The sequence below is a fragment of the Rhinoraja longicauda genome, chromosome 8, assembly GCF_053455715.1.
Source record: "Rhinoraja longicauda isolate Sanriku21f chromosome 8, sRhiLon1.1, whole genome shotgun sequence".
Lineage (NCBI taxonomy): Eukaryota > Metazoa > Chordata > Chondrichthyes > Rajiformes > Arhynchobatidae > Rhinoraja > Rhinoraja longicauda.
The window spans coordinates 46,638,771-46,666,507 of record NC_135960.1 but is presented as its reverse complement, the minus strand read 5'-3'; the positions used below and the strand labels follow the sequence as shown (position 1 = coordinate 46,666,507).

General features: G+C 40.8%; 1 protein-coding gene across 3 annotated transcripts in view; it reads left to right on the top strand.

Moving 5' to 3' along the window:
* c8h7orf57 (chromosome 8 C7orf57 homolog) overlaps nt 1-27,737 on the top strand; it is a 55,135-nt gene that overhangs the window by 14,706 nt on the left and 12,692 nt on the right. The window contains exons 3-9 of one of the 3 annotated variants that reach the window (XM_078404512.1): nt 6,274-6,456; nt 6,849-6,948; nt 9,113-9,263; nt 11,306-11,442; nt 20,459-20,574; nt 21,562-21,600; nt 23,366-23,513. In XM_078404512.1, coding sequence (XP_078260638.1) covers nt 6,274-6,456; nt 6,849-6,948; nt 9,113-9,263; nt 11,306-11,442; nt 20,459-20,574; nt 21,562-21,600; nt 23,366-23,513 — 874 coding nt within the window. Of the gene's footprint in view, nt 1-6,273; nt 6,457-6,848; nt 6,949-9,112; nt 9,264-11,305; nt 11,443-20,452; nt 20,575-21,561; nt 21,601-23,365; nt 23,514-27,737 lie in introns of all 3 variants that reach the window. The other 2 variants (XM_078404510.1, XM_078404509.1) reach the window with 2 other exon arrangements.

Genomic DNA, 27,737 nt, shown 5'->3' with positions numbered 1-27,737 from the left:
CCCATAAAGCCTTGGCATTGGCTGCACCAAGCTTCAGTACGTCCCACAGCATGTACTCCTGCAGTCTGGAGTGGGCCAGTCAGCAACATTCCCTGACAGATATCTCACTCTGCTGGGAGAGTAAATACCTTCGATTTGTACCAGCATCTGCAGTTATTTTCTCATGCGCACTCTGCTGGGAGGTCTACAGGTTTCAGGTAGACCAAAGACAGTCTTTCACTGAGTTAATGACCTACCAGCAGGTCAACTCAATGAGAAGCACTCAGCACATTTTTTTTTTTTTTAATATATCAAAAAATACTTTATTCAAGTAATAAATATTTACAAAACATCTTTTTAGCAACCCCATCCGACATTTCCAGAGGTTGCACGTTCAATACAGGTATTCATTTCCAAATTTACATTGAAATTTGCACAGTATCCCTTATTTGGAGGGGCGTCTCCACCACACCCTGCCCCCCATGTCCAGCAGCGGAAGGACCCTAGACTGTGCCCCTCCCCCACAGGGCCTTGGCGTTGGCTGCACCGAGCTTCAGTGCGTCCCTCAGCATGTACTCCTGCAGTCTGCAGTGGGCCAGTCGGCAACATTCCTTGACAGACAGCTCGCTCCGCTGGGAGGTCAACAAAGTTCGGGCAGACCAAAGAGCGTCTTTCACCGAGTTGATGACCTTCCAGCAGCACTCGATGTCAGTCTCTGAATGCGTCCCTGGGAACAGTCCGTAGATCACAGAGTCCTCTGTGACGGAGCTGCTCTGAATAAATCGTGACAGGGACCCCTGCAAACCTCTCCAGACTCTCTTGGCAAATCCACACTCTGTGAAGAGGTGGGCCACCGTCACCTCTCCATAGCAGCCGTCCCGAGGGCAGCGTGCGCTGGTAGTGAGGTTCCGGCGGTGCAGGAAGGATCTGACTGGGAGGGCTCCCCTCACCGCCAGCCAAGCGGTTTTATACCCAGAAATTTGATCAGGCAACTCTGTTTTTATGCTTTAATCCCCAAAACACTATAAATCTACTTGATATACAAGTTTTCAAAAATTACACTGGTACTTTGGTTGTGCCTTGCACCAGCAGGCATTGGGAAGTTTGATACATAACATATGCATAGAATTGCATCAATGATAGTGAAATGCTCCTTTTGGAGTATGAGAAGCTGAAATATGCACATGCATCAGAAAATTCCTGTCAGGAAACAATGTTTTCATTGTGAGTCACAGTGTGATTCTTAGCTCAGCTATTTGATGCTAAGCTTTCTCAATTTGTCACACATTGAGGCATACTGGAAGAACACCACCTCATTTTCCATTTGGGAAGCCTACAACCCAACAGCATTACCATTGAATTTTCCAATTTCCAGCAAAACCTCCTGACCCCACCCTTCTTTTATCCCATCTCCCCCCTATCCCAGTGTGGACACCTTTCTCCCAACACCCCTGTCACCCTATTCCTTTCCCTTCCTCCTACCACTCGTCTCCCACCTCTCCCTATTTGGAAACTCTCTTTCCCCGTTACCCCCCCTTTCCCCCTTTCCCCTTGTCCCCTGTCCCCGATATCTCTCCCTCCAGCTTTACATTTCACTCTACTTCCTTATCTGACACTCTTTTGGCTCCATATCACCTCCAGCCCATGTAACCATCTCCACCCATCTGTCAATCTCAAATCCTTACCTGTATCCACCTATCACTCGCCAAGCTTTGCCCCTCCCCTGCCTCTCTTTTACAGCTTTCTATCCTCTGTCCCATCAATCTAAAGAAGGACTCCATCCAAAACATTATCTGTTCCTCCAGCATTTTGTTTTTTTTAGTCTGCACAAGAATAAGGAGTGTATACAGAGGAGAGTTTTCCTGATGCGTGCTCAGCTTGCTCTAAGCAACCACACTGCACTAGCATTCTAATTGCTTTGACTCTCTGTAACGTTTATGGGTGATTGGCAAACCATCAAAATTACTTCATCTTTTCAATTTCATTCCAACACTGTATGCATCTGACTTTTCAAGAAAGTCTCAATAACATTTTAATTTCAGTTGGACGCCTGTGGAATGGGTTTTATACAACTATCAATAACTATTCTGCCCCAAAAGAATAAAAGAATAAAAGACCAGAAAAAAATTGTCAACTAAAATAACGAGGCGATTTAAGTAAATGACATACTGATGTACTGGTATGTAGGTTAATTGGCTGGGTAAATGTAAAAATGTAAAAATTGTCCCTAGTGGGTGTAGGATAGTGTTAATGTACGGGGATCGCTGGGCGGCACGGACTTGGAGGGCCAAAAAGGCCTGTTTCCGGCTGTATATATATGATATGATATGATATGATTGCTTTACACACGTGTCATAAAACTCACTTCACTCTTGCAGTTCCCTGACCTTGTTTTTCTTACCAAAAATAATTTAATCAATTATTTACAATAATATATGCAACACGAAATAAATCAAAACAAAACCCACCACCATAATACAAGTCAAACAAATATACTAAATAAACTATTATACAACTAAATCACCACCCATATTAAGGATGCATTCCACCCCCCCCCCCCCCCCCCCCCCCCCCGCGGTGCCCAGCGGTCCCTCAAGTCCCCCAGGGCGCCCGTGGACAGTGTGTAGTCACTTTCTAAAACCACCCGGGCACGGACGGAACCCTGGAAAAGGGGCAGGCAGCCAGCTCGGGCAGAGCCCTCTTCCGCCTGGCTCCATGACTCGCGGATGACTAGCTTGGCCAGGCCTAGGAACAACCCAACCAGGACATCTTCAGCCCTATCCTCTCCCCTATGCACAGGGTGTTCAAAGATGAGGATGGTGGGAGTGAAGTGCAGCCAGAAGGCCAGGAGCAGCCCCTTTAGGTATTGGAACAGGGGCTGCAACCTCACACACTCCATGTACACGTGGAACACAGACTCTTCCAGCCCGCAAAAGTGGCAGGCGGCTGGTGAGTCTGTGAACCACGTCCTTGTCCTTGTTGAAGGGGATGCCAAAGTCCCTTCATAATTAATGCAAATGCTAAAACAATGGTGACCCTCAATATTAGACTACAAAAAATAGAAAAAAATTGAAGACTTAGGAACACCTGAAGAAAGGTTGTTGTTCCATGCATCTTGCACCCGGGATGAGTAGATGAGTCAAGTTGAAGGGCCCATGCTGTTTCCATGCTGTATGACTATAACATCACCAGGAATGGTAGTTAGAGTCAGGGGTGATATTGGTTGTGCAGATTAGTGTTCATATAATTAAAAAATACCTATTGTCAAAAACTATAATTAAAATAACTAACTAAGAGACAGATTCCTCCGTGTAATGTTCTAGAGTCACAGTCATACAGCATGGAAACCACCCTCCAATCTTCTGGCATCTCACTCATGTCTAATGATGTTGGGGAATCCTCGAATTATTGGTTCCTGTATCTGCATACGTCCAGGACCTACTTACCTGGGAGCGGATGAAAGCGATGTTTGCCTTCAAATCTCCAACCAGAGACAGCTTTGTTTGGTCTATTAAATAACAAAATAGATTAATGGAGAGTATGGCTTATTCCTGCGCCTATTTTGTATGCTTTAATCTGTGTTTAGTGAGTCAGAGTCACACAGCGTGAAAACAGGCCCTTTGGCCCAACTTGCCCATGCCGACCAACATCCCTTCAGTCTGAAGAAGGGTCTCGACCAGAAACGTCACCCATTCCTTCTCTCCCGAGATGCTGCCTGACCTGCTGAGTTACTCCAGCATTTTGTGAATATATCCCTTCTATACTAGTCTCACCTGCCTGCATTTGGCCCGTATCCTTCTAAACCTATCCTATCCGTGTATCTGTCTAAATGTTTCTTAAACATTGTGACAGTACCTACCTCAACTGCCTCCTCCTGCAGCTCGTTCCATACACCCACCACCCTTTATATAAAATAAAGTTTTCTGTTCTGATATCACGAAAAGTGCGACAGGCACACAACAATTCTTTTATATTTTTAAGTTTTGAAGAATTTAGTTAATTGTGAAGGGTCTGTGATTATTTCCCATAAACAATGTGATCTACTCACAGCGCTGACAGTGTACTTATATTTTATTGTGTTGGTGCCTGAACTGGGCTATTCAAATCCAGGCAGAAAAAAATTACTGTGTTCACATTATTTGAGAGAGAATGCACTATTGTTCTCTAATAGTGTTGACTAGTGTTTGCAACAATCAATTGGATTACAACAGAGCTTCAGAATTTCATGAATACTAGGAATTTACAATCCCTAAACCCAGACCCTCATCCCTATAAGTAGCAAATAATCCATCCATGTCCGATTGATTTTAAAGCATTCCAAATTCTGCAGTAAGTCAGCAGAAAAAGCTATATTTAGTAACACTCTTAGAATAGATTGCATGTAATGTATTATGTTGCTGTCAAGTGATCGTATCAATCTCATTTATGCTGCGACTCAGTAATAGAATTAGCAGGTTGTGAATTAACAGAAAATTTATTTTATTGCCTTCAGTCCTGTTTTTTCCCCGCAAGATGATTGAAAGCATGCTGAGTCAATATTTGAGAGTCAGCATATTCCTTTTCTGCACATAAACATGCTGCACGTACCCAGTGAAAGAAAAAGGTTTCTCTAACACAGCAATCCAAGCTAACAGCTAACATAATGAGAAAACAACGGGGAATAATTAAAAGTGGAATTAGATCATAATTTAGGTTTTTCTTAATTCTGCTACACATTTAAATAATTTTGGCCATAAAATCTACTGTTGAAGTGAATCTGCATTAGTCAGCTTAGTTTGGAGTAATTAATGTTGTTCTTTCCTCTGTTTCATTGATTTCCCCATTAACAGTAATCCCTACAGAAAGTGAATAATTAATTTAGGGTTAGAAGCACTTTGTTGTTTCAACTCTATGGCCATTCTATATGTGTAAGCTTTGAAAATAATGTTCCCCTTCCCATGTTTAGGTCTAGGTTTATTATTGTCACATGTACCAAGGTGCAGTGAAAAGCTTTGTTTTGCATGCTATCAAACTAGATCAGATAATACTACACATAATTACATTCAAGTCAAACTCAAGTACAATAGATAGGACAAAGGAGAAGATACAGTGTGCAGAACATAGTTCTCAGCATTGGAGCGCACCAGTTCCATAGACAAAGTCCAATGTCCGCAATGGGGTAGAGGAGAATTGGACAGCACAATAGTTTATGGAAGGACCATTCAGAAGCCGAATAACAGAGGGGAAGAAGCTGTTCTTGAGTCTGGTGGTATGCACTTTTAAGCTTCTTTACCTTTAGGGAGCAGGGAGAAGAAGTAATAACCTTTTGGCATCTTCTGAAAATTATTAAATTTCCTAAATCTTATTACTAATCTCATTTAAATAATTTCACTGAAGCGTTTAGTTAAATAAAATTCTGAGTGGTTGGAAATATGTTGGATATGTGCTTTCTTGACTTTGACATGTTCTGGCTATTTCAACAGAATACGTCAATCAGCTCTGAGAAGACATGGTCAGACAATTGCAAATATCTAAAACGTTGCCTTATTCCTCACCTGTGTGTCATTGTAACCCTGGCACACAAAAACCATGCACCCTCCTAGCATCCTGCTTTACCATGACATTCTTAATGATTAATGATTAAAGAGTCAGCCCACTACCCCATTTAAACAAAAATAATGATTTTGCAAAGAACAGGAGGAGATTCTTGTACTCTGTGGCTATACAGTTCCAAATGCCAGAAATCTACTTTTTAAATGTTCCTCCTTTGACCAGAATATATTTCCTAGTGCAGACAATTATTTACATCACAGACACATAGAAACATAGAAACATAGAAAATAGGTGCAGGAGTAGGCCATTCGGCCCTTCGAGCCTGCACCGCCATTCAATATGATCATGGCTGATCATCCAGCTCAGTAGCCTGTACCTGCCTTCTCTCCATACCCCCTGATCCCTTTAGCAAAAAGGGCCACATCTAACTCTCTCTTAAATATAGCCAATGAACTGGCCTCAACTACCTTCTGTGGCAGAGAATTCCACAGACTCACCACTCTTGGTGATAATTGGTCATAATCAGGGATGGATCATTGGCTGGACTTCTCAACCAGTCAGAGTTGAAGCAAAGTTCCCCTTAGGTTTTAAATCCCAACCAAAGTGTCAACAGAAAAGTTGACAACCATAAAAAGTTGGCAACCAGTTATTAAGGCAGATTATAAATGCTATTTGCTACTTCTAACTAAACAAACCTGCAGGGAAAATGTCGTATGAAGAACACTTTACATTTTTTGAAAATATGCTTCATTTATTTTACAGAACAATTGAAAACCATGTCACATATAAAAGAAGAAAATTCCAACAATAAACAACGCGAAACATCACTGATGCCTGGTCTTGGATACATGACAACTGGCGAGGAACGATTCCGAGGACGTCGTAATGTTGTTTTTGACTCTGATTCTGACTATGTGAAGTTGGCAAAGAGAGGGGGTCTGACAGGTAATGCTCCTGTAGCTAAAAACTCTAATACTTCCACAATGGCTCAATGTTTTGCACATTACAGCAAGGCTTGTAACATCCAGACACCAAAGGTCTTAGCTTTAGGTTTATTATTGTCATATGTACTAAGGTACAGTGAAAAGCCTCTTCACATTGGCCACTGTAAATTGCCCCTAGTATGTAGAGAGTGGATGCAAAAATGTGATATTCTTAATGTGATCCAATATAAGGGGACCTCTTCCAATTCACAATGGTGGAAGTTTACCTGCTTCATTGCTAAATTGCCAAAGGAAGCGGAATTGAATCATTTCTTCACGTATTGTTATACTGCATATCATTTAGCAATAATAATAGCACTAATATAAATGCCTTTTTTTTCATTTTGCTGACAGATTTATTGACTTTTGCTGACATGTCCCTGAAACCTACTTTGGCTTCCTTCAGGAAACCTGAGTGGTTGACTTCTGAATCTTCACTCCAAGGAAACGATCAGTAAGTAACTGGAGAATTTGTTCATCTGTGACACCAATTCATTTAATTGTGATGAAAATGAGTGGTGATGGAAATGGAAGCGTTTTTGTACCATAAATGTTGCACTGACCATAAAAACGTACCAATATTGCAAGAAAATCCACAGGAATATTAGAAATGATTGTGCTTCTTATTTGGTCCAAATTTTACGATTCCCTTGAAAACTGCACTGATATTACCATCTAAAATATGTGTTTATATATTTTTTATCGATTGTGAAAGTACCTAAGGATTTGGGCTTCAATTTTAGCACTTGATGAAAACTACCCAGTTGAAATTGACCGGATGACTTCCAGCTCTGCAAACCATAGATTGAGTGTCATAGAGTCAGATTCGTAGAACACAAACTACCTAATTTTAACTCCGTCTTTTGAGCATCCAGCTGAAGGGATATAAACCTGAAGGTAAATTCTCAGATTAGGTCGTACGGAATCTTGAGCCTGTAATTTTAACAGGCAATGTGAGCAAGAATGTTATTACGGCTTCCCTTTTGGAAAGAAAGTCAGCAAAAGAGGCAGAAGGGAGAGAAAGTCCATCACTATGGAAAGGGGAAATGATCATCCTTCAGAACTGTAGGGAAAATCAGGAGTTTTGGCAGGGGAAAGAGGGAGACCATTCCAGCAAAGAGTGTGGGCAAAATTAACAGAAAAAGGGTGAACATTTCCTTTTGGGCTGAGACTTCTGCTACTCCAGGCCTTCAAGAAAAACTGAAAAAGCCATTTACGTGGAATTGGTAGCTCCTGCTATCTTTCCACTGTAAAATTTCCCATAAGAACATGTGCATTAGCATGAAATATGAACTACTTCTGAGCTAAACCATGTTTTAAATGTGTTAATGAATTACCAACGATCTCAAAGCAGAACACAATAAATAGTGCTGTAGAGAAGGAGGAACACATAAAAGCAGCATGCAGGGGAGACGCTGAAGGACACAATGCTATAGTGACTCAGCAGGTCAGGCAGCACCCCTGGAGAACATGGATAGGTGACATTTCGGTTCAAGACCATTTTCCAGACCGAAAAGTCACCCATCCATGTTCTCCAGAGATTCTGCCTGACCTGCTGAGTTACTCCAGCAACTTTTGTGTCCTTTTGTGTATTAACCAGCATCAGCAGTTAACTTGTTGGGCAGATGTTTCCCCTGCTTAAATCTTAAGCACTGATTACACAAAGCAAGATAGGAAGGTAGGTTGTGAAAAGAACATAACAAGGCTACAAGATAATACAAGTACGTGAAATGAGTGGGCAAAGATCTGCAAATGGACTATAATGTGGGTAAATGTGAAATTCTCCAATTATAAATATTTCACCTCCTGCCCAAACCATTGTGTCGAGGATCAAGCCATGGACATCCTCTGATACTTTTAGAAATTCACCATCTTTCTCCAGATTACTTGCTGATGGAACCTGGTTGCCATATTCAACATTAGATTCAGCCTCCAGGTGTATCAGTTACACTGTGAAATGTTATTGGAAGCATTCCCATATTTCTCGCACATTCCCTATGACCTAAAAGGAGGTCATTTGACCCAATGACTCTCAAAACAATCCCATCTATCCCATTCCCCCACATATTTCCCTACAACTTAATCACTGTCACATGCCCTTTAACTCCCCACAATGCTCTTACCACTATCTCTACTGTATGGGGTTTATATATCCTCTGTGAAACTCATGCAGTCATGGGGAGTAGACTCTACATTCATAGCACTGAAGATCACAATCAAACCCAAACCTCACAGCGCCAGAGACCCGGCCTCGATCCTGACAATGGGTGCTGTCTGTTTGTACGTTCTCGCTGTGACCGTGTGGGATTTCCCCGGGTACTCAGGTTTCCTCACACACTCTAAAGACGTACAGATTTGAATGTTCATTGGCTTCGGTAAAAAAATTGTAAATTGGCCCTAGTGCGTAGGATAGTGCTAGTGAACGAGGATTGCTGGTCGGTGCAGAATAGGTGAGCTGAAGAGCCTGTTTTTGTGCTGTATCTCTCAACTAAAGTAAACTAAACAAGTTCGTGGAGCTTTGAGGCATCTGTATCTGACATGGCACTATGCTGTCCATTCAAAATACACTTGCAGAGATTGTGGTAATGCAAGTGGTAAATCATTCTATTTTCTTATAGGACATTCCAGAAGAACTTTTCACATTCCATGTCTCAAGACACAGTCCAAGATGAATCAGAAAGCAGAAACTACAACCCTTCACCCATTGAGGCAGCTGACCGATATTTACATGAGAAGCAAGAATATCAAGAAGAGTCAGAATGCCTTAAGGTAAAATTTCAAATTGTAAATACAGAGAAATTCATAAATATCATTGTGAACATGAATCAATTTTTTTTGGTTATTACTTATTTGGCATTGGGCCCATCTGACACGGCTTTGCTTCCAATGCCAAAACAATATTAAATGTCAGTTTAGAGGCTGAGAAGATTTAACATCACATTCAACAGCTGCATATAAGCAGATTTTATAGCCCACACTTTTGGGCAGATTTGGAGTGTAATAAAACTGTTTTTATTCAAAAATAGGGTTGGGGGTCCTGTGATACTTGAATTCTCTAATTTTACGTAACATCTACAAGCAGAATGGGTTTCTGAGATACTATTAAAGAAAATACTTAAAATAATCCAATATCAATTAATACAATATCAATCTCTCTTCCACTTAACACCCATCTGCAGAATGGTCTTAACCCAAAACGTCTCCTCTCCATTCTCTCTTCAGATGTTGGATGACCCGATGAGTTCCTCCAGCACTTTGTGTTTTGCTCAGGATTCCAATATCTGCTGTTCCTTGTGTTTCTATCCTTCTTTCTTGCATGTGTATCTGCTGCACAGTACATCCTGCATAGACAACGATCTCTATGGGCCAAGAATTTCAAGGCTCAGCAGTTTTTATTGACTTTTGGAAATAGGAGTGAATTGTAAATGACTTTTAAGATTATCTTCAGTTTATGGTTAATGTTGTTTTATCTTTCAGGATAACTCATCTCAGTATAAAACAGTTCATACCAAATTCTCATACATAATTCTCAATCAATACCAATTACTAAGTACTCGGCTCATCCATTTTCATACTAATGTCCAAAAGCAAAAGGAATGCTATTGCCAAAAGTCAAAGTAAAACAGAAAATGTAAGGCACAGAAAATCTGAAGAAAGATTCCAACCCAAAACGTCACCTATCGATGTTCTCCGGAGATGCTGCCTGACCTGCTGAGTTACTCCAGCATTTTGAGCCTTCTTTTGCAAACCAGCATCTGCAGTTCTTTATATCTACATAATACTGGAGTAGCTAAGCGGGTCAGGCAGCGTCTCTGGATGGAATGGAGAGGTGGTGTGTCAGGTTGGGACCCTCCTTCAGACTAGAAATTGTAAGGAGAGTTCTGACTTCACTGAATTTTTCCACCATGTTTTCTTTTTATTGCAGATTTTCAGCATCTAGTTTTATTGATTTTCAGTTAAATTCATTAATCTTGGATGCCTCTGAGACTTCCGTAAATTCAACAACTGTCGATTACAGACTCTTCACACCAGCATATCACTAACGTCCTCCAAGCAGTTTTGTCAGCACTTAGTACAAACTACTACGTTGGGAGCCGCCACAACGTTTTAATTTGAATAATTCAGCTGAAATAGTGAACCTGCTCCAAAAAAGAAATTTAAAGTGTGCACTTACTGAGCATGTTCCTGTTGAATTGGAGTTTTCACCATTTTGCTTCACTTTTTAAGCACACTTCACACCGGTAGTGAATGAATTATTCATGTTCTAGCAATTATCATTGAGCGATTTAGTTTAAAGAAACAGTCTCTTCAGCCCGATGTGTCCACGCTGACCATTAATCACCCATTCACAATAGTTCTATGTTATCCCACTTTTGCATCCACTCCCTACACACTAGGGGAAATTTTCACTTAACCAACAAACCCATCTGTCTTTAGGATATGGAAGTAAACCAGAGCACTCGGAGGAAACCCAGGGAGAACATGCAAACTCCACAACAGAACACATCCAAGGTCAGGATCGAACCCGGGTCTGTGGTGCCATGAGGCGGCAGTTCTACGAGCTACACCATTGCGCCGCCCCATGCTCATCTACATAGGAGCAAAGTCCACTGCCCATCCTTTCCAATGATAGCAATACATGGAATAGAAAGATTAAAAATTAAAGAGGCAGATTAAATTGTAAAGGTGTTCAAAATGAGATTCTCTGTTTCTAACATGAAAGAGTTGTTAATATTTACAGATATATTAAGAACATTAAAATCATTTCCAAGAATATTCATGTATTTTTTTCTCTGGTGTAACGTGTTCAGTCAGGGACTCCTGATACTGGTAGCAGAAGGCAGCGGGATGGAAATACACCATCACAGCTTCAGACAGAGACCATGACGTTAGGTACTGAAACAAATCCGCAAATGATGCTGTCTGCTATGCCAATAAACCGAGCAACGTAAGTGCTTCTTGATCTAAACTAAACTAAACTTTAGAGATACAGCAAGGCAACAAGCTCTTCAGCACACTGAGTCCATGACACCCACCGATCAGAAAAATATTACATCCTAATTTTTTTTACTGTAGTCAATCATGTCAGCCTGGATGACGTACAATCTTGACCAACAGCTTAATTGATGACTTGAACTTGGTTCTATATCTTGCATTATGAATATTTGCACATATTACTGCTCCTCAACACAACTCGAGATGAGGAGGAATTTCCTTATCCAGACTGTGGTGAATCTGTGGAATTCATTGCCACAGACAGCTGTGGAGGCCATGTCATTGGGTATTATTAAAGCAGAGATTTACATCATCCAGGCTAACATGGTCTGCAGCAGTGCTGAAAAAGCAAGAAGCATCAGTAGCAACATGAAACATCAGCTGGTGAGTGAAACTTGGACAGCAATAGAAATGTTATGAATAAATTTGGATCAACCAAGCAATGCACTCTCATCACTGACCAAATGTCTTCAGTCAACAAAATGAGGATGTAATATTTTTCTGTTTTAATATTTGGTGTCGATTTTCTTTGCAGCAAGAATATTAGAATCGTCTTATAATAAAAGATAAAGTTGAAAACATTCTGTTCAATTTGAAAAGGAAAATGAATGTTATATTTTGTAAGAACAAAAAATGATATTGTTAGATAACTACTTTATAGTTGCAGAGCACATATTTTGAAGAATAAACGTGTGGTGAGCCATAGGTCTGAATATGGAAATCTAATTAACAAATATTACTCTGGAAAACAAATTTTGACCCAGGTTAGGATGGAGGAAGCAGAGTACCAGAGGTTTGTATGACTTTAGATTCACAGAGGATAGGATACAAGTGAAAGGGTGTAATGGGTGGTTAGGCAAGTGGTGCTTGAGGGCTTGGAATGAACGAGGAATGTGTTGACATGGTCAAGTCTTTAGAAATACAGCAATGACGGGTCCAAAGGTGGAGAGTGATGATAATAACTCAGGAAGACAATCTAAACCTCTCTTATCCAGTATTGCAACTGGATAGATAAGAATGGTGCCAGGCAAGTGTTGAACATTATGATGGTGGAGAGGCATAGGAGGAAGAATAGGATATTATGGTAATCTATGTCAAAGGTTAAGATAGGTGGACAAGGCCACTTAACCTTACAATCCCAGACAATGTTATGAATTATATTAATTTGAACCATTTCAAGACTGAGGCAGGGGCAGAAAAGTGAAGGATTCAGATAAGTTGCATCTGCAATAAAATAAGTTGTCAAATTGTTTGCAAAGTGCCAACAAATATATGATCAGTGCCACAACATGAGATGGTGCTGGGTTGGTGGTTCCACTGGAGGAGGTCCACCAAAGGATAACTTTGAAGATACAGCATGGAAACAGGCCCTTCGGCCCATCAAGTCTGCGCTGACCAGCAAATACTCAGTACTCTACACACTAGGAACAATTTACAATTTACAGCAGCCAATTAACCTACAAACCAGTATGTCCATGGAGTGTGCGAGGAAACCGGAACACCCGGAGAAAACCCATGCAGTCACAGGGAGAATGCACAAACTCCATACAGACAGCACCCGGCATCAGGATCGAACCTGGGTCTCTGGCACAGTAAGGTAATGACTTTCCCACTGTACCGCCCCATAAACTTATTTTATGCAAAAAGAAATAAAGTGCTGGAGTAACTCAGTGGGTCAGGCAGCATCTCTGGAGAACATGGATAGGTGAAGTTTTGGGCCGGGACCCTTCTATTTTATGTAAACCACTCTCCATTAAAAGCAAAATGGGTAGCTAGGAGGGGCCGCCAGCTTCTCAAGCAGTTTGTTGGAGTAGTGTTTTCTGACTCTCCAAAGATATGCTTTTTATCATCCATAGTTACTGAATATACATTTTGACGCTCTGGAATGGAAATCACACATGGGCTTCTTATGTTGGTGACACCCCTTAGAGCATTGAGACATGTTTTTTGAGTGCAGCAGATTCACTTTTCAGGAAAACAGACATTGCAGCACATCATCTGGCAAGTTACATAACCATGTTTATTTGTATTAACAGTTCATGCCCCAGTGGGTGCTTTTTATTAATGTAACAGTGTACATGAAAAAAAATCCTGAGCAAATATTTCAGTTGCATAATTTTGGCACGTGCAATTGTTGATCAGCTTTACCTTTTTACAGTTTTCCTATTAATTCACTCTATTTACCTGCATGACTTGAAGAGTGTGGATATGTGTGTTTGTGGATCGAGATTAGCAGAGGAAAAAAAAATGTTTTGATTATGTTTGAAATAAAAAGTGCTATGTGAATGTACAGTGTTTTTTTTTCTGGAGAGAATGTGATAAAGCAGAAATAAGAGGAAAAATGCAAGTGCTTGAAAGTGTTGGCCTTAGCCCAGAGTTGGCATATTCACCTACGAGTCAAATGGTCATAGATTTCCAATCATAATTCACTCGAGCATATGTCCATACAAATAAGGGAATATATGCCATCAAGAATGCCAGCAAATGTTAAAAAAAAGTGGGCAGTCAAGAAAATTGATGTGAGGACCATGATGCTTGATTAACCTCCTCCAATTCCACCCAGTGTAAACAGCACAACACATTTGTGCTGCCTGTATACTACCATAATTTCAGTATTTGGTCTTGCTGTTGAAGCTTTACATACATTTACAGATGTCTAATTAGTTAAATGTCAAGCATCAGATCAAATTGGCATGCTTTGCCTAAAGGTACCCAGCTTGAAATTTGCCTGAGTCAGTGTGGAAATGTTTGCAATGCGCAACAGGCACTGGACTCTGACATACTATTAGAGGTTTTGATGTAGGAAGTAGAAAAAAGCAGGGCAAGAAGCCAGTTAGACACGTAGTCTTAAGGTAATGAAAGGGTTCAGTGATGGTGCAGAGAGAATGTTATTGAACTAGTGTCTAATGGCCTGAACTAACATTCCAGACAGCTGAATTAAAATCTTGCTGCCACAGTTATGGAATTTAAATTCAGTTAGTTATCTGGCATTTAGAACAGTATCAACTTGTCAGAGTAAATGGAGTGCCACAGTGAAGCCCCTGCCTCTCAGCGCCACAGACCCAGGTTCAATCCTGACCTTGTGTGCTGTCTGTGTGGAGTTTGCATGTGACCGCATGGGTATCCTCAGGGCACTCCGGTTTCCTCCCACATCCCAAAGACGTGTGGATTTGTAGGTTAATTGGCCTCTTTAAATTGCCCCTAGTATGTTGGGAGTGGATGAGAAAGTGGGATAAAATAGTGTGAACAGGGATCGATGGTCGGCGTGGACTCGTTGGGCCGGGGTTCGTTTCCGTGCTGTATCTCTAAACTAAACCAATTACAGCATGATGACAAACTAAACCAATTACAGCAGTTTAGTAATGCCATTCAAGATAGTAAATATGCCTTTCTTACCTGGTCTGGCCTATTTGTGACTGCAGACAAATTCTATGTGGTTGAATCATAACTAACCTTGGACATTGCCGAGCAAGCAACTCAGTTGTAGGTCACTTGCATTTTCAAGGGGCAATTTGCCATTTATTTAGAATTTAGTGAGAAACATTTGCCATCCAGTAACCATAATAGTACAGTGAATTCCTTCACAACGATACCATCCTGACAGCTGACATTCTGGGCATTGATCTGAACATTCTGGGCATTGATCCATACCAGTTTAGTTTAGTTTGTTTAGTTTAGAGATACAGCAAGGAAACAGCCCCTTTGGCCCACCGAGTCCGCGCTGACAAGCGAACCCCATACGCTAGCACCATCCTACATAGTAGGGACAATTTACAATTTTTAACCAAAGCTAATTAACCTACAAACCTGTACGTCTTTGGAGTGTAGGAAGAAACCAGAGCATCCAGAGAAAATCCACATGGTCACAGAGAGAATGTGCACACTCTGTACAGACAGCACCTGTAGTGAGGATCGAACCCGGGAGTCTGACACTGTAAGGCAGCAACTCTACTACTGTGCCACATGCCGCCCCTAGAGCGAGAGAAGCAAAATCCCTACCAGTTGTAATTCCTCTCCGAACTTGCATGCAATGCCCTGAGGTGTACATGTAATCAGCAGCATCCCATTTTAAGGGAAGCTCATCATCCTTGCAACACTAAATGCTTGCTCCACTAAGAGTGAAATTAATTCATTCATACCCATCAAAATGAAGTGTATAAGTGAATGCAACAATGATTAGCAAACTACAAATTGTAGGAGATATCTTCAGCTCTTCCCTGCATGTAAAATTCATTGTCATCGCGACCTTAACAGTCACTGACAATCAGGTGTCTCCTCAGCTTTCTCTTACTGTTTGGAAAAATGGTCAAATTATGTTGAATATTCCAGTGAAGATTACTTTACTGAATTGCAGATGCCTCATCTTATAGACCCATATAACATGGAAACAGGCCCTTTGGCCCAATTTGCTCACATTGACCAATACGCCCCATCCACACTAATCCCACCTGCCTGCATTCAGCCCATATTCCTCCTAACCTATCTTATCCCTGTACCTGTCCAAATGCTTCTTAAACGTTGTGATAGTACCTGCCTCAACTATCTGTTCCGGCAGCTCATTCTTTACACCCACCACCTTTTATGTAAAGAAGTTACCCCTCAGGTTCCTATTAAATCTTTCCCCTATCACCTTAAACATATGTTCTCTGGTTCTTGATTCCCCTTCTCAGGGCAAAAGAGTGTATGTTTACTCAATCTGTTCCTCTCATGATTTTGTACACCTGTACAAGATCATCCTTTATCCTGCACTGCAAGGAATAGAGTCCTAGCCTGCTCAATCTCTCCCTATACCTCAGGCCCTTGTGCTCTGGCAACATCCTTGTAAATCTTCTCTGCACTCTTTTAAGTTTGACAACGTCTTTCCTCTAACATGGTGATCAAAACTGACCACGATACCCTAAATGTGGCCTCACCAGCGTCTTAAATAACTGCAGCATGACCTAACAACTTCTATACTCAATACTCTGACTGATGAAGGCCAATGTGCCGAAAGCTTTTTTGACTACCCAATCCACCTGCAACAAATCTGTGACATATCTGTTTCTTTTTCCTCACAGAGATTCTAGTGGAAGCGTTGCTTCCCTTGGACCCTGGGTAGCTCGGTCATAGATTCATAGTCATACAACACAGAAGCAGTTCCTTCAGCCCACCATCTCCATGGTGATCATCAAGTACTGATCTATACCAATCCCATTTAACAGCACTTAGTCTGTAGCCTTCTGTGTCTTGGTGACTCATATATTTGTCCAGATTCTATTTAAATGTTGTGAGAGAACTGGCAGTGCGTCCCAGATTGCAGTCATTCTCAAGGTGAAAAAAAGATTTCCTCATACCTCTTCCAACCCTCTTCCTCCTCATCTTAAACCTCCACCTCCTGGCTTTAGATATCTTTGTTATGGGGCGAGCTTTCTCACCATCCACCCTATCTATGCCCTCCATCATTTTGTAGACCTCAATCAGAGCTTTCTCTGTCCCAAAGAAAATAAACCCTTCCTATCCAGTCTCTCCTCATAATGGAAACGTTCCATCCCAGTAAAATCCTTGTAAATCTCCACTGTACCATCGTTACTATGATCATATCTTTCCTATAGGTAGTGTGACCAGATCTGTACGATATTCCAGCCAGAGGTTGGTGAAACTGTGGAATTAATTGCCACTGATGGCTGTGGAGGCCACGTCATTGGGTATTTTTAAAGCAAAGATTGACATGTTCTTAATTAGTAAGGGTGTTAAAGGTTACGGGCAGAAGGCAGGAGAATGGGGTTGAGAGAGAAAGATAAATCAGCCGTGATCGATTGACCGAATGGCCTAATTCTGCTCCTATGTCATGGATTTATTAGGTAATAATTATATAGAATAAAGGAGTCAAAATAAATTAAAAATCAGGCCATGTGCTGGTTACATGTGAGAGGTTTGTGGTGGAGACTGGATGGAGAGCTCTTTCCTGATGAATGCTTAATCTTTTGTATGTCCTTCACACGAGGATCTAGTTTGCTCATTGTGCTTTGATTTTTTCAACGCTGAGATCAAATTAGCATTGTGTTCTGATAAATGTCAGAACCTACCTTCTCTGCATATGTTGGATGGCCATTGATGTGTTTGTGCTAATCCCCTTCCCATTGTAGTGGTATGTATGACCCAGGCGATTAATGTCCATTTAAAACACATTTGATGCCTGTTTTGCCCAAACAACAAATAGCAAAGCTAGCAAATTTTGTGAGAAACTAAACCAAAGTTCTCAGATCCTGAGATAATCTTAGATCAAAATAAATTAAGACATGCTGAGTTACTGCAGCACTTTGTGTCCTTAATAATCTAACATTGTGTTTGAAGAATAACAGATATTCAGATATTATCAAAGATAATATCTGCCCAGGCCACGACACCACTGCAGAGTAATATCTACTTATTCGGTAAGCTTAATTTAGAGATCCAGCGCAAAACCAGACCCTTCGGCCCACCAAGTCCGTGCCGACCAACGATCTCCGCACAGTAACACTATCCTACACACACTAGGGATAATTTACATTCATACCATGCCGATTAATCTACAAACCTGTACATCTTTGGAGTGTGGGAGGAAACCAAAGATCTCGGAGAAAACCCACGCAGTCACGGGAAGAGCGTACAAACTCCGTACAGACAACACCCATAGTCAGGATCGAACCCGGGTCTCTGGTGCTGCAAGCACTCTACCTCTGCGTCACCGTGCCGCACCTGTTGAGAAAAATTGGTATACACACATAGGCTTTGTCCTACGGTTACAACAGAGAGTACACTTCATGTGCGTTTCATTGACTCTCTAATTCTTTAGGGCCTCCTGAGCTTCTGACAGCTGTTATATAGCAGCATTAGAAGAGAAATAGACCATTAGGACCCTTCAGCCTTTGCTGCCATTCAATTCGATTGTGGGTAAGTTTACTCAGAACCCCCACATTTCATCTCCTGATACGTCTAACGAACAAAAAATCATCACCTTCAGAGTTGAAAAGTTCCCTTTTGAAAGAGTGAAATCCATATTTCAACTAATGTTTATAATCAAGTGGTTCCTTGGTTTTGCTTCTAAACAGCCTGAGCTTGCATGACAGGGATACAAGAAACTGCAGATGCTGGTTTATAAAATAAGACACAACGTGCTAAAGGGTCAGGCAGCATCTCTGGAGGGCATGGGTAGGTGATATTTCAGATCGGGACCCTTCTTCAGACTGATGTTTCAGGTTGGGTCCCTTTTTAAGATGTCTGAAGAAGTTTCCTGACCTGAAACATTACCAATCCATGTTCTCTAGAGATGCTGCCTAAGCTGCTGAGTTCCTCCGTCACCATGTGTCTTTTTTCCCTTGTTTTATCTATTCCATCAGATCACATTATTATTTTAAACATAATAACATAAACATAACACATCCTTTCAAACTCAATTGAACATAGACTTAGTTAATGATATTTTTCCTTGTGATGTTGCCCCTTAAGGACTGGCATAAAAATTATTTCTATCTTTATCTCCTTAGGACATCCTGTAAAACTTCTTTTGAAGTGGAGTCATTGCAAGTTAGGCATATATGGCAATAGATCTGCATAAGCATCTACATACAGAAAATAATGTGCAGATCCATTAATTATATATGATGAGTGAAGCAGATCACTCACCTGTGCTTTTTAGAGTCAAAGAGTCATATAGCACGGAAACAGACCCCTTGGCACAGCTTGCCCAACCAAGCTGCCCCATCTACACGAGTCCCTCCTGCCCATGTTTGGCCCATATCCTCTAAACCTTTCCTATCCATGTACCTGTCCAAAATATCTTTTGAATTGTTGTTATAGTTTCTGTCTCAACTATCTCCTCCGACAGCTCGCTCCATATACCCACCATCTTCTGTGTGTAAAAGTTGCCTCTCAGTTCCTATTAAATCTTTCCTCCCTCACCATAAACCTATGTCCCCACGTTCTTGATTTTACAAGGTGCTGGGGACTATTTGCCTCCTAAAATGGACAGAACCAGGTTTAATGGAAGGTCCTGAAAACAACACCACACAACACAACAACATGATCCTGTACAGAATACTGAGTCTCAGCCTTGGCCTTGGAGAAGAGCTGGGAAACTGCAATATGCTGGTTCAGAGATGAGTGTGTTAACACTGGGTTAAATTGAAGAGTTTAGGAATAAGTGCATGAACCATGCATGCCAGAAGGATGGTCGGTTGTGTACAGCCCCAACAAATTATTGTGAGCTGTTTATTCCTGGTTATACTTTTCAACAAGTCAACAATACTTTTCATGATCTACACAGATGTGGTGAATTACCTGCACATTTATGAAACCCTTCTATGACTGGCCCAACAATTGAAAATGTATTGCATAGATCAGGGATCGGAGAGATACTGGCGAATGTACTAAGGACTTTGGGCTTTTTGCACTAGTATTTGGGTTTGTTAATTTATTGACTATGTTTTTGTTTATTATGTTACCTATGAGGACTTTGCTGATAAACATGTTATGCTGCTGCAAGAATTTCTTTCTTCCATTGTCAATACATACTGTATAATTAAACACTCCTGATCATTGACTCTTGACTAATGGATTATTTTGGGGAAGGAGTCACTTCCTTTAGAAAATAGTTACCAGTAGTAAATAGATGACAAATGTTTGTACATCAGAGATCAAGTTTAGAAATTATGCAAGAAATTTTATGCAAGAATTGTGCAAGAAATAATGCAAGTTCAGTTATTCCAAATAAATCTGCAGTTATAGTAATTTTAATTTACAATGAACTTGATATAACGTAACAATGTGGGATTGTAAAATCGATTTGTGTGTCAATTGGTCTTATATAATTTATCGATGCAGAAATTCTACTTACAAAAGGTTTTATGAAAATCATGCAAATGAATTTAATTTTACCGTACATTTATAAGACATCATCTGCAATGAAATCTGTATTATAATATACTGTTTTTGATGTTCCTAAGTAATAGATTTACACGTAGAAAGGATCCTCCGGTTAGCATGCAGAAGCTACTTAGTTTTGGCTATGCCGATGATTGGTTTTCCGGACGCAAGGATGTGAAAGCCACCAAAGAACAAAATATGGGTATAGTATCAAAGTTGATGATTCTTACAAAAATGATGGCCATGGGCAATCATATTTTTGTAATTAGGAACTTCATGGTGGATGTGCAAGAACTGCCATAACATATGCCTTCAGGTTCCAAATGTTAAGAAGAAATTTAGCTCCTGCCTTGACCTTATTTGCCAATTGGGAGTGCTTGGACAATTGGGCGGCTCAGTGGCACAGCGGTAGAGTTGCTGCCTTACAGCGCCAGAGACCCGGATTCAATCCTGACTACAGGTGCTGTCTGTACAGAATTTGTATGTTCTCCCTGTGACCACATGCGGTTTCTCCAGGTGCTCCAGTTTCCTCCCACATTCCAAAGACGTGCAGGTTTGTAGGTGAATTAACTTCTGTAAATTGTCCCTAGTGTATAGTCTAGAACTAGTGTACAGGTGATTGTTGGTCAGCACAGACTCGGTGGGCTGAAGGGCCTGTTTTCACGTTGTATCTCTAACCTAACGTAATTGTGGTGTTCATATCTAGACCAGCTTCATCAGTGTCACTGCCAATAGAGCTACATTTGTCTGGTTTCGACGCCACAATGATGGAGTAACAATCTAATTCTGCACATAATAAGTTTTTATGCAAGGAAACCAATGATGCCATGCTTAATGCTCACAAGACTGCACAGTAGATCAGTCACTGATACCCTTCAGAACGATTTCTGATTCCTGATCCCGGTGGTATTAAGCCCATGATTTGGTCAAAGCATCTGAATACAGCATCCATTTCAAATGGCACTGTGCAGAAGATATGAAAGCTATTGTAGCTCCTCTCTCTCTTCTTTTGGTAACTAGTGCTCTTTGGTTTTTAATACAAACACCTTTGATGTTCGATGTGTTTCCAAAGCTGAATTTATTTGAAGATTCTTAAACGGTATTTAATTTCCTTTATGTGACTCTTTTCTTGATTGTGCTGACATGTAATAACTGCATTTTCTCTCTGCTTCTTTCTTGTCATTTGAAGGATCTGGAGGAGGGGATGCAGAGCAGATTTCAAATATAGGTTTGTATCCTGTATTTTACTGGACCTTTTGTTTGTACCTCAGAGAATCAAGTAGAACCCTCCTTATGCCAACAAGACAGTTTCTTCCCAGGCAACTGAACCATCCTACCAACAACTAGAGAGCAGCCCTGAGCTTCTATCGACCTCATTGGATACCATCTTTAATCGGACTTTACTGGACTTTATCTTGCACTAAACTTTATTCCCTTTAACGTGTATCTGTACACTGTGGATGGCTCGATTGTTGTCATGTATTGTCTTTTCGCTGACTGGTTAACATGCAAAACAAAAGCTTTTCACTGTGCCTTGGTACATGTAACAATAAACTAAACTAACTAATTAACTAATAACTAACTGCATGTTGGAAGAAATTGCAGGTGCTAGTTTACACCAAAGATAAACATCAAATGCTGGAGTAGCTCAGCGGGTCAAGCAGCATCTCTGGAGAAAAGGAATAGGTGGAGATGCTGCCTGACCCACTGAGTTACTCCAGCATACTGGGTCTATATAACTAATGAACTAGCTCGATTCTGTTCACCTACAGATCACTGAACACCTTGATATAATAGGTGTAGGAAGGAACTGCAGATGTTGGTTTAAATCAAAGATAGACATGAAAAGCTGGAGTAACTCAGCGGGACAGGCAGCATTTCTGGAGGGATGGAATGGGTGACATTTCTTTAGACTGAAGAAGGGTCTCAACCCGAAACATCACCCAATCCTCTCCAGAGATGCTGCCTGTCCCTGAATTACTCCAACTTTTTGTGTCTATCTTTGATATAAGTGTGATTGATGCTATCTCTTATGATGGCTGGTCTTAAACAGCATTCTATACACCACCCTAGTGGTCAGAAAATAAACATGATTATGTTGCCCACTGGTTCTGAAGTAACAACGTTTTAAAATATCTGATCAGGGTACCACACTCCCAACAGGAGAGTCCCAACTGAATTTCAGGAACCACTCCCGGAGATACAGGTGGTGAACCAGTAGAATTCTTTGCCAAAGACGGCTGTAAAGGCCAAGTCATTGTTTTTTTTTAAAGTGGAGACTGACAGATGCTTGATTAGTAAGGCTATCAAAGATTAATGGGGAGAAGGCAGGAGAATGGGGTTGAGAGGGAAAAAATAGATCACCCTTAATTGAATGGCAGAATAGACTTGATGGGCCAAATGACCTGATTCTGCTCCTTTGACATGAACATAAACTCATCACAGTATAATCTTGAAGAGTTGGACAAGAGTTATGGATCAGGAACCTGTAGAACAAAAAGTAGGCAGGTTCATTGGTCTTCACTGCGATGTCTCGGGATACAGATTATCTTCTTGAAATCCTGGACACCACTAAATGTAATCAAAGTGATATTCTATTTCAAAAGTAGTATGGAAAAATTGATAGGGATACACCAACACCATTGAAACAAATAAAAGTGCTGGTTATCTCCAAGGCTCCAAAGAATCTGGTCTTACATCTACCCTTGAGCAATAGATCTTTAGTCACGAAACACCAACAAACTAATAAGATGCACCAGGCTTTTTATGAGGGTGGCTCTTGTGACCAATGACAGGTTAAATGACAGGTCCAGTAAATAGTTATTTTTTACCTGCCTTGTTATAGAATCAAAAATGTCCAATTTCTAAAATCTTCCCCTAACAACTTGTAATAGCATAAAAGATTATTTCCAGCAATAACATTTCATAAATAAAGTGAAATATTTGACAGGCAAACTAAATTTTTTTCAAATTCTTGGTTCTGGTTTCTTAAGAAGAGCATTCAGTTGCTGCAAAAGATGACTCTTTGCTGGAGGGAAATCTGCCCACGTACCGAGGGAAAAGGATGACTGGTATTAGAGGAAGTGGGAAGAACAAAGCCACTGAAAATGATTCCTTCTTCAAAATCTTTGGCGAGCACAGGCAAGTTATGGTTATCATTACCTAAAGACCTTACAAGAGTAAAGATATAATTTTTTTAACTTTCAAATCAATCCAATATTTATACTTGAACCAATTCATTTTATATATATATTGTCACAGAATTGAAGCATCTGTAAAAATATTTCCTCCATTTACTTTCTCCCAGTGCCACATCTTTGACATTAATGTGAAACGACTAAATATTCAAAACGAGTTTAATAGTTGGTGACACACTTACTGGTTTAAGCACCTGCTCTTTGTTTGATGTGCTGTTCATTTTTGTGAGACACCTTCAGTTATAGAACTGTGGGCTTGGTTTTTAGTAATGTTTTGTAATTATGTATATAGACGAAAGGAGCAGTGATCTCTCTGCCACAATCGATTAATTGGCTGGTGATGAAAGTTATGATGTATGAATGGTGGCAATATTGGAACACAGTAACTGGGTGCAGATACTGGTTTACACCAAAGATGGACACAAAATGCCGATTAATCTCTGATTAGGAAAAAGTGGATAGAAATAGTCCTCTGAGACCGCATGCAAGAGTTGCCAGGTTATAACGCCATTTTCAAAGTCCAGTCTTGTCCACGTACTTGGTCTTCTGGAGCAGCGCCCAATCCAGGCAAGTCCTAGGCCGCTGCAAGGTCTCCAGCCGTCGCCTCCGTCTAGATAGGCCAGCGAACCATCGTTCCTACCCCAAGCCCGGCCATCTTCAGCACTTGTGTCCTGGAGGCGCCCCCCATAGCCGACCTTCAGGGCGCAGAAGCTAAGACCCCAGTACTCACACTGGCCCTTTGCTCTTGCGTCTGCTGTCGTCTCCCTGTACCCTCCTCTCCGGAACACTTACTGCAAAATCTGACCTAATATTCATAACATTCTGCTCTCCCCTGACCCTCAAACTGAAGAAGGGTCTCGACCCGAAATGTCACCTATTCCCTTTTTCTCCAGAGATGCTGCCTGACCCACTGAGTATTCCAGCATTTTGTGTCTTTCGTTGTAGGTTCTACAACTGCATTTTAATATTGGATCCACATGAAGTTCAGTGGCTGAGCACAACATTGTGCAAATCCCTACCATTTTCAATATGGAAATCACTCCCACAAGTTGTGTTTGTTAAGTCCTAGTACAGTGAGTTTTGGTCCATTAATGTTAATAGATAAGGACTGCTGAATGGAATTAAGGTAAGTTTTGATTTTTTTATATTTTAATTGCAATGTTTTAGATTTTAAATGCTTTGAAATGTTACGTGTTTTAAACTGTTTCCTTTTATTATTGTTTCTTAACATTTTAAATAGCTTTAAACATGTATTAAATATTTAATGTTTCATGGATCTGCCTGCAGTGGTTTTAACAGCCAGTTATGTCAGTGGTTATGACTGTGCTTCAGCCACTTCTCAAAATGTCGCTCTGCTCTGTAGTGGGCTGCACTTGCACCGTTGCACCCCTATATGGTGGGATTCATGAGAAGGCCCTGCTGTCTCATTGATGCCACCACCAAAGAGTTGACTCTTTTCACCCAGAGGGTCCCTGCGAAGAACAGGAATAAAATGTTCAAATTAAGTCAGAATTTGGCTTTCGACAGAGGCAGTTCACTGTCGATGGTAAAGTCTTAACCATTCTTTTCAAACCTGCTCAATAGAAGTTGATAAGGTACATGGACAAGTACGTTGATAGGAATGGTCAGAGCGATGGAGAATGGGTTTGGGATCAGAGGGAGAGATAAACTAGCCATGATTGAATGGCGGAGTAGACTCAATGGGCTAAATGCCCTAATTCTGCTCCTGGAACTTATGAACTTATGATATGGGACAAACACAAGTAAGTGGTTCTTGTTTAGATGGGGCAACTTGGATGAGTTGGGCCAAAGGGCTTGTTTCTGTGCTGTATAACTATGACTTAGAGTTATACAGTCTAACAAGTCTGTGGGTGTACTGTACAGAGCAGCTATTGAGCACTTGAGGATAAAGGAAGTGAAAATGTTTTCATTTAACTTGACTATGCACATGAAGTCAGAAATGTTCTTCCTGTGTTGGATCCAACTCCTTTGAGGTAGACTCTGATCCACTGTAGCAGACTTATACTGGAGCTTGATGCTGAAGGGTTATCCTCCCCACTTGTGGTCACAGAATATTTCTTCCCATCTACCAGGGCTGTTCGGGTAGCATCTAGCAACCGTGGCACTCACTTTTTTCTTTGCTCTTCCTTTGATAAATTCCCGGCTGTGCCATGTCTTTGAGCATCATTTGGAGGTGCACTTCAGAGGTGCACCCCTGAATTTAATAATTGATGGCCAGCCTGACTGGTATGAGCCACTAACGTACAAACAGCAGCGTGAGGCAGCAATCGTTCTTTTTTTATTAGTCATTACATAATGGGAATGAAATCCAAACTTTGCTTACAAGGTTCATCTCAAACAGCCGTGTGGAATCGTACATTGCACATACTCTCTTCCATTTTGCTCATCGACTTTTAGAAATCCAATATTGCTTGTCCTTGATTTACTCAGTACTTTACTAAGTTTACTAATGTAAACTCATGAGCTAAAGATTAATGTGCAAGGCTACTTTAGTGAGTAAACAATGATTTATTTCTTGCATAACTTTTAATGTTTTCCAATCTTTGAATATAAATCCATTAATTACACAAATATATATTGCCCTCCTCTCCACCTTCCTCAGTTTAGTTTTATGTAGGTTAGTTTATTGTTACATGTACCAAGTGAAAAGCTTTTGTTGCATGCTATCCAGTCAGCGGAAAGACAATACATGACATTTAGCGATCCATAGTGAACAGATGCAGGATAAAGGGAATAACATTCAGTGCAAGATAAAGTCCAGTAAAGTCCGATTAAAGATAGTCCGAGGGTCTCCAGTGAAGTAGGTAGTAGCTCAGGACCACTCTCTATTTGTTGATAGGAAGGTTCAGTTACCTGCAAACAGCTGGGAAAAAAGCTACTGAACTGGGCAAACAAAGAATTTTACTGTGCATTTGCACATGGGACGATTGACCATTGAACTTTTTCTGATATGGTGTACAGAAATATTTCAGAATTGTAGTCAAGTAAAGTCGAGCTTATTGCCATATGAAGTGACAGGGTGAGGTACAGGTACAATGAAAATCTTGCTTGCAGTAGCATCACATGCACAGATTCAGGAAAAGACATAATTTATACAAAGATATTGAATTAATTCTATAAGAGTGTAAAGAAATAACTGTAGTTGATGAACTGTAGCCTGGCATAGGTGTTCCAGTTATCCAGATTGTCCAGAGCAGAGTGGAGAGTCAGTGAGATAATATCTGTTGTTGGCTTGTTGTAGCAATAGTCAAACTGATGCAGATCCAGGTCATTTTTGTGGCAGGAGTGCATATTCCATCTCAATACCAACACTAAAGGCGGAATTACTTTGATAAGTCCCTTGTGGTGTCCACTAAGGTACCATGATCTTCTGCAGGTCTCCCTGTTCCTATGTGATAGGAAGGAACTGTAAATGCTGGTTTATACCGAAGATAAACACAAACTGCTGGAGTAACTCAGTGGGTCAGGCAAAATCACTGGAGAAAAAGGATAGGTGACATTTTGAGTCAGCACCCTGAAGAAGGGTCTCGACACGGAATGTCACCTACATTTTTTCTCCAGAGATGCTGCCTGACCCGCTGAGTTACTCCACTGTGACTGTGTCTTTCTACCTGCTCCTAGGCTGGGAAATCTCCCGGCTAGGCCTCTAGTATTTAAACCTGACACAAGAAAATCAGCCCTCTTAAAATGAACGAGAAGCATTCCCTCTTGGGAGGAAGGAATTTGGCAATGTCTTTATCATTTATTTATCATTCAACTATTTTTAGCATGTGGGTGTCACAAAATATTTTTAAAACTTATCTTGAGTGTCCCAAATGATTCTGAATGTCAGAATGATTCACAGACGTTTACAGTGACAGCTTTGACAGGCTGTGAGCCAGACATTGATGCCAGACTGCTGTCCAGGGGCTGCTGTGAGTCCAGCCAGCTGCTAATGCTGACACACACCTGCACTGTGCTGGGCTGGGTAATGTGCTGGATCTCAGCACAGGAGGATGAGGGGTGATCTTATTGGGGTATACAAAATCATGAGAAGAATTCGCACAGAGACTCCTGCCCAGAGTAGAGGAATCGAGAACCAGAGGACAGGGGTTTAAAGTGAGCGGGGAAAGATTTAAGAGGAAACTGATGGGTAACTTTTTTACAC